The following is a 13,603-nucleotide window of genomic DNA, read 5'->3' on the forward strand; positions in this document are numbered from 1 at the left end:
GGAGGGAGGGAGGTAACCAGGGGCAGTCGGAGATGCTAGTCGAAGATGCTATCCTAACTGCCAATCCTTGATGGTCAAGGATTCTATCCTAACAGCCACAAGGACCATGTGTTGCAGCCCCACAGAAACCCTAGTACAGAGACTTATCCATCACAGTGGCCAAAGTGTTTCTGAACACTCGAACACTGTTGTCAAGCTTCATGGTCTGCCCTTGTGCATTGTGTCGGACAGAGACAAGATATTCACCAGTGCCTTCTGGAAAGAACTTTTCAGGGTTTGGGGGACTGAACTTCAGATGAGCACAGCGTATCATCGTCAAACTGATGGTCAAACAGAACGAGTCAACCAGTGTTTGGAGATGTACCTACGTTGTGCAGTTCATGACTCGGGCTTCATGGCTGACTCAAGCAGAATTCTGGTACAATACAACTTACCACTCCTCTCTGGGTTGCACTCCTTACAAGGCTCTCTATGGTTATGACCCCAATATGGGACAGCTTTATGGGCAAACTTTGCCTCAAAATCCATAAGTTCAGAGCTGGCTCGAGACACATTCAAAGCGCACAGCAAATCTGAAGGATCAGTTGGCCCGGGCACAGAGCAAATACAAACAATATGCTGATCGCAAGCGCACGGACAGGTCATTCGTGGAAGGTGATATGGTATATCTTAAACTGCAACCTTACGCGCAATCATCAGTGGTGAATCGTCCCTGTCCTAAGCTAGCAATGAAGTTCTTTGGCCCATACAAAATCCTAGCAAGAGTAGGGTTGGCAGCGTATCGCTTGGAGCTTCTGCGAGGCAGTCTGGTGCATCCAGTGTTCCATGGCTCCAAACTGAAGGAACACATACTCATCACACACCGGTGTTCCGAAATCTTCCAACACCGGTGGACTTGTCGATCCAAAACTCCAGCCCAAAGAGATTCTTGATCGGCGCTTGGTGAAGAAAGGCAACTCCACGCATCTTCACGTTCTGGTCAAATGGACCAAGGTGCCGGCAGAGGCAGCTATAAAGCTCTTCGCACGAGGTACCCGATGGCATCAGCCTGGGGACAGGCTGACTCTCTCTCCAAGGAGGGTACTGTCAGTACTCTGGCACTGACGATGAGCGCGGGCACTGACGATGGCCGGGCAATGGCGATGCGCGTGTGACGGGTGGGCTGGGTGGATGCGTTGAGTGGGTCGTGGGCCGTTTCACGTGTAATGGACTGGTTGCTATATAAGCACCAGAGATACGCTGTAACCGGAGCGATTTGAAATGAAGTAACTCTAGCCTCCCATTTCCTCTTATCCAACCACGTCTTCCTCCTCTCTGTCGTCCTCCTCCTCTCTGCTCAAAACCAGCTCCGGCTACGCCGCTCCTACCTCCGACGCCTCGACCCCGAGGACGTGACACACAAAGTCTTTGCGTTTTCTCAAAAAAATTGGAGTTCGGTGCTTCTTTGGGGAAAAGGCCAGAAATGGAGTCCATGAATCCAGGAGGAATTCCTTGAACACCATGGTACCATTAATTATCTGGAGCATATCAAGGGAAAATGAGAGCTAACACTATGACCATGCAATTCTCCCAGGTTCTTAGAATTTGTTAAATATGCTGAAGTTGGTTATTTAAGCATTACAATGGAAGGGTAAATGATGACGGACAGACCTAGAGCAGTGGTGAAGTATGCCCCACTTGTGCCAAGGAGTTCTGGGTTCTACGTGGACTCTCTGATTTTAGTGTCACCGCTCTCTCCCATCGTCCTCCCTCGCCGCCGTCGGTTGACGCTACCAGGCAAAGCCCTGTGGCTGACGTCAGCAGCAGAGCCTCCAGCGTTCCGAGGTTGTACGAAGGTTTACGGCAGAACCAGAGGCGTTCAAGCACGGCAGGGAGCGCACTGCAGCACCGTTGGCGGCTGATCCTTTCTAGCACGACGACCCGGAGCCTAGCGCATCTGCATTGGCTGTGAGATGCAGAGGTCATGGCAGCGTTCGTGCAGCAGGGCTGGCACCAAGCATGTCATCAATGATGATGACGTGCGGCTGCAGGCTGCAGCGGCTCCTTGGTTGAGGATCCAACGACTGGCTCGACACCCCGGCTGGACTACGACCTTGGGGAACATCCTTTATGCAGCTATGGTGGGCATGCTCGGATCGGGCATAGTGCTCCAAACGAGAGGCGTCATGGATGCGGTTGTGAGGCTCCTGATCTAGCAGCGGCCGCGCCACGTTATCTGCTTTCGTGTTCTTGCTCGGCCATGTCGCTCCTGGGCCTATGGTCTGAGCAGGGCTCTCTCTGGTGATGTGGTAGTGGCGGTGGTGTATTGTGCTGTCGTTGTTGGTCCTTGTGGTGACTACGACTTGCCACACTCACTGCAGACTGCGGTGGCTACCGAAAGCTCTTCGTGAGGTTCCTCTCCCTAGATTCGGTGGTTCACTTCGATGGTGAGATGCAAAATATGGACAACGACTTGACGTAGAGGGATGGTTGTGCAGCGGCGTTGGTCGCATATCGCATGTAGCTGATGGGATCATAAAAAAGTGGTGGCGCCAACACATAAGTGACGATGATGGTTGTGCCACTCGAGCACCTGGTCTCAAGCTCCGGGATGAAAGCCTAGGTCTGACTATGAGTTTGTTATACCTGGCGATGGCGATGTCTGTACGTCATTATCTTGTTGAAAGCATTGATCGGATACGCTTAGACTGGTTCTTTATGGTGAAAACCTAGATTCTGGCCTTGGGTGGTTGGATCCAGTGACTGCAGCAATTCCGTTGAAGAACATCGTCATTCGTGTGGTGTCATACGATGGTTGGTGCGGATATGGTCATTGTTGTAGTTTGTTGATCGCGGATCCGATTGTTTTGGGTTTATTTTTCTCGTCTACATATAGCTTTGGTCTTATATGACTTTGCTATTTACCGGCGTATTTTTTTGTGTGCGTGTGCATTCGTGTTGGTTTCTGTTCATCTTAGTTATGCAAAGGGCGGGTGTGTGCTCATTATGTTTGTATCCTCTTGATGCTTTATTTTGAGTCAATAAATTCCACCCTCTATAAAAAAACGAGGACTCTCTGCATTGCACTGTGCAGGGGTAAGAGGTTTGCCTCGTATAATCCTCCCCAGGTCCCACCTGGTCTGGGAGCTTCTAGCACTGGGTTTGTCCTTTAATTGAAAGGGTACATGATGCCTATGAATAACAGACAATACGTTATAACAAGCTTCGCCTATCAGTAAGCACCAATCAATGCTTAGCAGTTTCACTACTTCGGTGGAAGATGATCTTATGATCACCAAATATTCTAACGTTCAGATTACTCCGCACCTTTTAGCCTATATAAGTTTCAAATTCCACTTCCTAGGTAGCCTCCATTTAAATGGTTTTAACAATCAAGGAGACTGTTTCACACAGGATAAAATGGCACCATTGAATTCATAACTAGATGAAGCTGAAAATACAACAGTGAATACATCCACACATATGGTTGTCCAACCTTGTGAACAGAACAAAAAGTCACATTATTATGAAGAATTGATGATTTGTCGAGGATTCATGTGCATGTTAAGATGTTACCTTACGATGAGAGGCTACGGTGGCCCTATATAGTGCTGTTGTGCCAGGATAAACAGCTAAGACTTGCCGACCCTGTCCAAAATCCTGAGCACTAGACGGATCTCCTTTCTTTGGAAATGGAATAATATATGACATAGGTAACTTGTACTTCCTGTACACATGGTTGGGATGGAACAACATCAGTTTATGGGCCACAGACATTAAGGATAAGGCAAATTAGCCCAGAGTGTGCCAATAAAACTTCTTATTGCAAGGATATGGATTTTTCTAAAGGAAAGTCAATAAAACAGCTGTGGTCTCACTGAAACTCAAACAAACAAAAATGAACAAGACGTAAAGAAATAGTACAATATGACAACTGATGTGGAATTGAGAAATTTAATGATCGGATGGACCTTTAAGAAATAAGGGGACAGCAAATTTATACATACGAGGGTGGGTTCATAAATTTCAAGAATATTTGAAGATGCACAAGTAGGTAAGCTTTAGAGCTATTGGAAGTAAAAAAATCCAGACTAACAAATAATTCAACTGAACTAACAACTAACTAAGAATTTCATGAAGCATACCATAGCGCTGGATATCATTTTTTCTTGAATATGCAGGAGAGCTGTGTATTATTACATTGAGAAGGAAAATAGGGGGTCAGAATCCTTACAAGACACACACCCGGCCACCTACAAGCGGGATCTGTCTCTTACATCTCAGGGATCTGTCTAACTGAAGTTCAGAACTGACGAGAAATTCAAAAACAAATTCTAAGTAGTGGATTTTGGAGGACGGAAGCTTAGGGTTTCAGGCACTCAGATACACATATTATGCCAGCAAGACGATCAGCAGTCCAGTATTTGTTGTGCGCCACTAGCCACATGAAAAACTGTGGACTTTGTTAGGAAAGCAACTTATCTATATTAAAGACCCAAGGGGCATATATATATTACACATGACTTGAGGTGCAAGGAAAGTAAACATAGACTAATAAGGACTCCTACACTAATACTAATAGACTAATAAGGACTCCTAGACTAATACTAATAGACTAATAATACTTCCTAACAGACTTAACCCTTGCGTGTTCGTTCTTCAGTCTGTTAGTTAGTCAGACTGTTCTTTCTTCAGCTTTTAAGCAGCGAATAACAGCTAGTTAGCTGAGTAGATAAGTTGGTTAGGATAGTTTGCTTTCTTCCCGTAGAAGTAGTCTAACGCCCGCACGAACTGGATCGTGGGATGGCGCGGTCATGGTGGTTTGTAGCGGGCGATTTTCCCGGGCCGTTGGAGGCTTCGGTTGAAGTTGTAACTGAATAAGAAGAGTAAGCCGAATACGAAAATGATGCAGGCAGTACGCATCGACAAAGACCATAGAGTCTCAGTGAGCGAGAGAGAGTGTTCGATCAGTGCTTACAGTTGGCATCAGAGCTAGCTAGTTCGATCCTGGGGTCATGGTGGGGAGTGAGGAGCGCAGGAGGGCCGCCGCCGGCGACGGGTCTAGAACGCCGTCACCAAGGCGCGGGCGCACTATGTCGCGCTCTCCCATGGGAAGGCACAGACGCACCGGCCGTGGACGTGAGATTGCCGCGCCGGTGGTGCAGAGGCGCGAGGTGGCCCTGCCGACGGTGTTTCCAACCCTGACCCGGAGCAACTACGGCGACTGGTCGCTCCTCATGAGAGCCATCCTGCAAACACGCGGGCTGTGGGACGCCGTGACCATGGGAACCGCCGACTACCACGACGATTGCATGGCGCTGGAGGCGGTCCTCCGGGCGGTGCCGCCGGAGATGCTTGCCGTTCTCTGCACGAAGGAGACGGCGAAGGAAGCCTGGGACGCCGTCAAGACCATGCGGATGGGCTTGGCCGCCGTGCGTGAGGCCAAGACGTAGAGTCTCCGTCGGGAATTCGAGGACATCCGCTTCAAGCCTGGTGAGAACGTCGACGATTTCGCTATGAGACTCACCGGGCTCGTCAACAACCTCTCGATACAAGGTGACCCCGTCGGAGATGGGCGCGTGGTACGCAAGTTTCTTCGCGTTGTGCCCCGTAGGTATGCCCAAGTCGCGTTCTCCATCAAGACCTTGGTCGACCTCGACACCCTGACGATGGAGGAGCTCACCAGTCGCCTCAAGGTGGCGCAGGAACACCTTGACCGGGACGGCGACGGCGAAGGCGGTGCCCACCTCCTGCTTACCCTGGAGGAGTGGCGCGTGCACGAAAAGGGTTTAGCCACCAACGGTGCCAGCGGCAGCAACTCGTCAGGCGCACCTGGGCGCGGGCGAAGGCGTGGCCGTGGACGCGGCCGTGGCGATGGCCGCGGCGGAAGAGGCAAGTCCCCCGCCGGCACGGAGTCTGGTGGTGGAAAGGATGGTCACGCGGATCATGACAAGTGTCACTACTGCGGCATCCCTGGCCACTGGGCTCGCGACTGCCGCAAGAAGAAACGCGAGGAGGAACATGCCCTCCTTGCCCAAGGCCAAGCGGGGGAGGACGACGACCCCCGCCTACTGATGATCGAGCAGATCTCTCTGGCGGCAGCGACCACCGTGTCGTCCGCCACGGTGGGACATGAGATGATCCTCTCAACGAGTCGCGTGCCCGCGCTGATCTGCGTCGCACCCCCGACGATGTGGACGCGGCCTGGTACCTTGACACGGGCGCGTCAAACCACATGACCGGGGACGAAACGGCGTTTGCAGAGATGGACAAGGGCATCCGTGGCTCGGTCAGGTTCGGGGACGGGTCGCTCGTGCCGATCCATGGGTGAGGGACCGTCCTTTTCTCCACGGCTGGGGAGGAGCACCGTGCACTCACCAACGTGTACTAGATCCCGTGGTTCAGAAGCAACATCGTCTTCATCGGACAGCTCGACGAAAACAGCTGCCACACGAACGTCGAGGCTGGCATCATGACGGTGCGCGATCGCCAGCACCGTGTCCTGGCCAGAGTGTCGCGCCCCCGCAACCGGCTCTACATCGCGCGACTACGGCTCGCCAACCCTATCTGCCTCGCCGCGCACCCCGACGAGGAAGCATGGCGTTGGCACGCGCGTTTCGGCCATCAACACTTCGACGGCCTCGAGAGGCTGATTCGTCATAACATGGTCCACGGCATGCCCCTGATCCACCACACCGAGCAGGTCTGCGACGCCTGCCTGGTGGGCAAGCAGCGGAGGGCGCCTTTCCCACAGCAGGCCAACTACCGCGCCGCCGAGCCCCTTGAGCTCGTGCACGGCGACCTTTGCTGCCCCATCTCGCCGCCTACGCAGGGCGGCAAGCGCTACTTCCTCCTACTTGTCGACGACCACAGCAGATTCATGTGGCTCTACCTGCTTCGCAGCAAGGACGAGGCAGCCGAGGCGATCCAACGCTTCAAAGTGCATGCGGAGCGTGAGACGGGGCGGAAGCTCCGCACCTTTCGCTCTGACCGGCGCGGGGAGTTCAATTCAGGTGAATTCAGCTTGTACCTAGCTGATCTCGATGTCCAGCGGCACCTCACCGCACCGTACACGCCGCAGCAAAACGGCGTGGTGCAGAGGCGGAATCAAACCGTGGTTGGGACGGCCCGGTGCATGCTCAAAGGGATGGGAGTGCCACCGCAGTTCTGGGGCGAGGCCGTGACCATGACTGTCTTCGTGCTCAACCGTGCGTACTCCAGGAGCGTTGCGGGCAAGACTCCGTTCGAAGCCTGGCATGGCAGGAAGCCCTCCGTCGACTTCCTGCGCGTGTTTGGCTGTGTAGCACACGTCAAGGACACGCGGCCACACCTCTCAAAGCTCGAGGACAGGAGCAAGGCCATGGTGCTGCTCGGGTACGAACCAGGGAGCAAGGCGTATCGACTCTTCAACCCCGTGGGCAAGCGCGTCCACGTCTCTCGCGATGTCGTGTTTGACGAGACACGGGCATGGGAATGGGAGAAGGACACCGGAGTGGAAGACACCAGCTTCGTCATAGAGGCCACCTCAACGCTCGCTGCCGCACCCTCATCTACGGCTCGCTCACCTACACCGCCAGAAGTCACGCAGTCACCCACTGCTACGACACCCTCGACCGAAACGGACACTGCGTCAACAGGTTCATAGGGCGACGGCGGTAATGCTCCTAAAGCGGAGTCTGACGCCGTAGCGGGGAGTGCCGCAGGTGCAACAGAAGAACAAGCACCACCTGCGCGCACGGCCGGCAACCTCGCGCCGGTGCATCCGATGACGACGCGAGGCAGAAACGGCATCTTCCTCCCCAACCTTCGCTACATGAGCACGCCAGAGAAAACAGTGCGGAACGGGCCGCCGCCTGGACTAGAGGAGCCCTACGATGTTGATGGCGAAGTCGACGACGACGAGCTCCTTGACGAATTGCATCTTGCACTTGGAGAAGAACCTGGCTCCTTCCAAGAAGCTGAAATCAAGGCGTGCTAGCGACAAGCAATGATGGAAGAGATGAAGTCCATCGAAGCAAATCACACTTGGGAGCTCGTCGATGCACCTGCTGGCCGTCCGATCGGTCTCAAGTGGGTCTACAAGGTAAAAAAGGATGCCAATGGAGCTGTGGTGAAATACCGAGGTTGGTGGCGAAGGGATATGTGCAGAAGCACGGCGTGGACTATGACGAGGTTTTCGCGCCGGTGGCAAGGCTCGAGTCTATTCGCCTCCTGCTTGCACTGGCTGCGCGAGCCGGCTGGACCGTGCACCACATGGACGTGAAGCCGGCCTTCCTCAACGGCGAGCTAGAGGAAGAGGTTTACGTGGCTCAACCACCGGGCTTCACGGCCGCCGGCGAGGACGCCAAGGTACTCAAGCTCAAAAAGGCCATGTACGTCCTGAAACAAGCTCCCCGCGCCTGGAACGCCAAGCTAGACGCGAGTCTGGTCTCGCTGGGGTTCACAAGGTGCCCCTCTGAACATGTCGTGTACGCCAGAGGCGCAGCAAGCTCCCGTCTGGTTGTCGACGTCTACGTTGACGACCTCAACCTGATCATCACGGGAACTGACGAAGAAGAGATCGCGGGCTTCAAGAAGATGCAGTCGCTCTTTGACATGAGCGACCTGGGGCGGCTTCATTACTACCTCGGGATAGAGGTGAGGCAGCACGGGGGCGGGATCGACCTCGGCCAAGCTGCGTACGCAGCCAAGATCCTCGACAAGGCAGATATGACAGGATGCAATCCCTGTCACATGCCCATGGAGCCCCGGTTCAAGCTGAGCAAGGTGAGCACGGCGAGGTCAGTAGACGCCACAGAATACCGGAGCATCGTGGGCATGCTCCGCTACCTCGTCCACACCAGACCAAACCTAGCGTTCTCCGTAGGGTACGTATCAAGATTCATGCAGGACCCCACGACGAAACACGTGACGGCGGTGAAGCACATCCTGCGCTATGTGGCCGGGACTATGCACTGGGGAGTGCGGCACACTCGCGGTGATCATGCCGCTCCTCTGATCGGCTACAGCGACAGCGATCTTGGAGGCGACGTGGATAATCGCAGGAGCACCACCGGCGTCGCGTTTTTCCTTGGCAACAATCTGGTAAGCTGGCAGTCACAGAAGCAGAGAGTGGTGGCTCTCTCTTCGTGCGAGTTTGAATACGGCCACCACGGCCGCCTGTCAAGGCATTTGGTTGGCACGGCTGCTGGGAGAGATCAAGGACGAAGAACAGAAGGCAGCAGTGCTCAACGTCGACAACAAATCAGCCATATGCTTGAGTAAGAATCCTGTTTTCCACGATCGAAGCAAACATATAGAAATCAGATATCACTTCATTCGGGAGTGCGTGGAGAATGGGAAAATTCAGATCGAGTTCGTTCTATCCGAGGAACAGCTTGCTGATGTGCTAACCAAGGCATTGGGGCGAGTTAAGCTTCAGGAGCAGCGAGCAAAGATCAGGATGGTGGAATTCAACGAGACACACAAGGGTTAGGGAGTGATTGTGGACTTAACCCTTGCGTGTTCGTTCTTCAGTCTGTCAGTTAGTCAGACTGTTCTTTCTTCAGCTTTTAAGCAGCGAATAACAGCTAATTGGCTGAGTAGATAAGTTGGTTAGGATAGTTTGCTTTCTTCCCGTAGAAGTAGTCTAACGCCCGCACGAACCGGATCGTGGGATGGCGCGGTCATGGTGGTTTGTAGCGGGCGATTTTCCCGGGCCGTTGGAGGCTTCGGTTGCAGTTGTAACTGAATAAGAAGAGTAAGCTGAATACGAAAATGATGCAGGCAGTACGCATCGACAAAAACCATAGTCTCAGTGAGCTCGAGAGAGAGAAAGCGTTCAATCAGTGCTTACAAAAACGATGTTTGCACGGCTCCCAGGTCTTCCAGACGCGAGCCCAAGGTTCAAAAAAGATAGCTCCCTGGAAAATACCTCTATAGACTGACTTAGCCGAGTTAATGTCCACAGGCTAAGAGTTTCCAGTCTACTCCTGGTTTCAGTACTGTCTCCAATAAAGATCCCAAAGCTCCGTATATTTGGCTAGCTCATTGCTGACTATGCCTGATATAAACTACTGACCATGTCCGATAAAAAACTACTCGCTCCGTTCATAAATATAAGATGTTTTGGATATTTCAATATGGACTACACACGGACTGAACTGAGTGAACAAACACACTAAAATGTGTTTATATACATCCGAATCAGAAAAAAGTTAGAACATCTTATAATAGTGAATGGAGGGAGTACTAGCTAGTCATTGCTGTCAAATAGTTCAAAGGTGTCCGGTGTATTCATCTACTAGTAATCAATTAACAAATACCATTTGCAGCTTCTTCAGAGTTAGCCCTGAATATCAAATGTGCAAATAGCACCGTCAAATTTTAAGTGTCCTTAACTACATCTATTTCATATAGTTTCTTATGGGTCTCATCCACTCCCAAAGCTGGCCTACGGCATATCATTAGGGGCGAATTTTCATTACACACTAGTAGGGAAAAGAATATCAGAAGAAAATTAGTTTCAAGAAAAAGTAACACTTATGTGGCAAAAAGACAAAAGCATCACTTGATCTACTCACCACAAATGAAGGTACCTCAGATTAATGTTTACCCATTAACATCGAAACTCAACAACATTTTTTATCTGAGTAAATTACACAGGACCCCCACCTAATCAGGATGTGCTCAGGCAAAACCACAGTTCCTTCTTCGCAAAGACAAAATACAGTTCCTTTTCTTTTCTTTTCGCATAACCATATTAACCCGGCCTTTTGCCTCTCTGATCACGAAATCTTACCACAAATGAAGGTGACGCAGATTGGCTTTTACCCATTAACATCGAAACTCATCAACATTTTTTATCTGAGTAAATTACACAGGAGCCCCACCTAATCAGGATGTGCTCAGGCAAAACCACACTTCCCTTTTTGAAAAAACAAAACACAGTTCCTTTTCTTTTCTTTTCACATAACCATATTAACCCGGCCTTTTGACTCTCTGATCACCAAATCTTACCAGTATGGCCCGCATGTTCTGTGAACATCTGGCAAAAGGGTGCCACATCCTGTTTTGGTTGCTGTGTTGCCTAATATCCAAAAGGCTGTGGTTATGTGGAAAGGGATAAAAAATGTGGTTCCCCATTAACACTGCCTCAAAAACTGGAGTTCTATTAAATTTGTTCTCTTTTCGAGAAAACATAAAGGACCTTTGCGTTTCATTATATTGGAAAGATAGAGTTTGTTACAGTCCCTCTAGGAGGCAGGATACAAGCATTCTAATGCTACTTGTGTACATCCCATGTCTGCGGTAGGATAACCCGAAGCCCTTTAGCACCAGCCCTTGCCCATAAGGTAGCCTCCTCTTTGATTTTCGACAGTAGTGCAGCAATTGAGGGTTGTGCCCTGTCAAAAACACAATCGTTGCGGTGCTTCCATACCATCCAGGGTAGGAGCAGGGTGATGGATGCCAGCCCTTTTCTCTGTGGGTGGGGGGTGTTTTGTCGCGCGCGGTTCCACCAGTCCAGCAGCGAGTCCTCCTGGTTGGAGCATCCTACTGGCATTCGAAACCACGCGAGGATCTCGTGCCAAATCTGTTGGGTGAATGGGCATTCGATGATGATGTGGTGGATGGTCTCGAAGGCTTGGTCGCATAGAAGGCACCGTGGATGGTGCTGCAGGCCGCGCCGGGCGAGTCGATCTGCAGTCCAGCATCTGTCCTGCTGCGCAAGCCAGAGGAAGAACCTGACCTTTGGCGGCGTCCATGCCTTCCATATCATCTTCCAGGTGGGGCAGGTCACGGATCCATGGAACGTGGCGAGGTAGGCGGATCGTGCTGAGTAGGTGCCCGTGGTGGTCCACTTCCATATCAGGCGGTCGGGCTCCTCGGTGAGGATGGTGTCCGCGATCATCTGTCAGAGCTGGAGAAATTGCCCGACCTCGTGTATGCCAAACACGCCCCGGATGTCGCGGGTCCAGCTATTGCCATGTAGGCCTTGTGCCACCGTCCTCTGCTTCCGCCGTCGCTTGGGGCTGCAGGCATATACCAGCGGCGCGATCTCGCAGATTGATCGCCCCTGGATCCAGCGATCCTCCCAGAATAGGGTCGTCTGCCCGTTTCCCAACTCCATGGTCGTGGAGGCAAAAAACAGCGCGCTCGGTGGCTGAGAATTGAAGGTCAAGCCCAGCCCATGCGCGATTTGTGTCTGTTTGGGAGAACCATAGCCATCTCAACCTCAAGGCAAGCCTAGCACGCTCAAGGTCGCGTACGCCTAAGCCTCCTAGGGAGATAGGCCGGCATACGCGTCGCCAATTTACATGGCAATGTCCTCCATTAGCGTCAGCTCTTCCGGCCCATAGGAATCCTCTCTGTATCTTCTCGAGTTGCTTGATGACTCGTTTGGGCGGGCGAGCACAAGGAGCTGGTGGATGGGGATCGCGGCGAGGACTAGACTTTACCAACGCGAGGCGGACGGCGCGGTTTGTGAGGTGCGCCTTCCAGGCCGGCAAGGCATCGGCAGTCCGGCTCACGACAGGTTGCAGCTGCGCTGCGGTGGGTCGTCGCACCGTGAGTGGGATGCCGAGATATGTGATGGGCAGTTCCACAATTGGGCATCCCAGGTGAAGAACGATCGGTTCAGCCTCCTCTTGGTTGCAGAGTAAGAGGGTTGCGGAGCTCTTACCAAAGTTGACTGAGACTCGCCCAAACAACAGCAACATCTCCTTGACTGCAGTAATGTCGCTGCGCACGTGGATGCAGCTGTTGTAGGATGCCGAGATCAACAGCGTGTTTGACCAGTCTGCCCAGCACGTCGACGGCGAGGACGAACAGCTGCGGCGATAGCGGGTCGCCTTGGCGAAGCCCGCGCCGGTGCCATATGGGAGGGCTAGGCTCCCCGTTGATGAGCACCCTAGTGCTTGACGAGGATAGCAAAATTGCTAGCCACTCAAGGAATCTGTCTCCGAACCCAAACCGGCGCAGCACCTCGAACAAGAAGGGCCATGCAATGGAGTCGAAGGCGCGCGCTAGGTTGAGTTTGAGCAGCACGCGTGGCGCTCCCAGCTGATGCAGCATCCGGGCTGATTGCCTCACGAGGACAAAGTTATCGTGGAGGCTGCGGCCGGGGATAAACGCGTTCTGGTTGCGGCTCACCAGGTCATTCAGCTTCGGCGCTAGGCGCAAGGGCAGTACCTTGGCGAAGGTTTTCTCCACGAGGTGTATCAAGCTTATTGGGCGATAGTCGCCCAGGCGGCTCGCATCAGGTCGCTTCGGTATGAGCGTGAGGAGGGCCTGGTTGAGCCGGCTAAACCCACGCCCTCGCATCTCGTAGAGCTGCTCGAACACGGCGACGTAGTCCTGCTGGACAATATCCCAGCAGGCGCGGATGAATTCAGCGGTGAATCCATCCGGGCCAGGCGCCTTCCGGGCCAGCAGTCGCTTCACGGCGCTCCAAATCTCGTCAACCCCAAAGGGCGCATCAAGGTCGAGTAGGTCGCGAGGCTCGATGAGCTGCTCGAGGTCCAGCGCGCAGTCGCGCTCCACCGGCGTGCCCAGCAACACGTCAAAGTGCTCGAAGGCCGCCTCCACCATGTCCGTCTGATCCGTGAAACGTGAAAATCCGGTCATCAACGTTGAGGCTATGGAT

The 13,603-nt window shown here is 52.8% G+C and overlaps 1 protein-coding gene across 8 annotated transcripts in view; it reads right to left on the minus strand.

Moving 5' to 3' along the window:
* Nucleotides 1–13,603, minus strand: part of LOC123395421 (SAGA-associated factor 29 homolog A-like) — a 76,599-nt gene that overhangs the window by 19,761 nt on the left and 43,235 nt on the right. For 7 of the 8 annotated variants that reach the window (XM_045090415.1, XM_045090414.1, XM_045090413.1 and 4 more), the window contains one exon: nt 3,556–3,706. The exons of the other annotated variant lie outside the window; for it this stretch is intronic. In XM_045090415.1, coding sequence (XP_044946350.1) covers nt 3,556–3,706 — 151 coding nt within the window. The remainder of the gene's footprint in view (nt 1–3,555; nt 3,707–13,603) is intronic. 8 annotated transcript variants of the gene reach the window in all.

This window comes from Hordeum vulgare, chromosome 5H (genome assembly GCF_904849725.1).
Source record: "Hordeum vulgare subsp. vulgare chromosome 5H, MorexV3_pseudomolecules_assembly, whole genome shotgun sequence".
Taxonomy (NCBI): Eukaryota; Viridiplantae; Streptophyta; class Magnoliopsida; order Poales; family Poaceae; genus Hordeum; species Hordeum vulgare.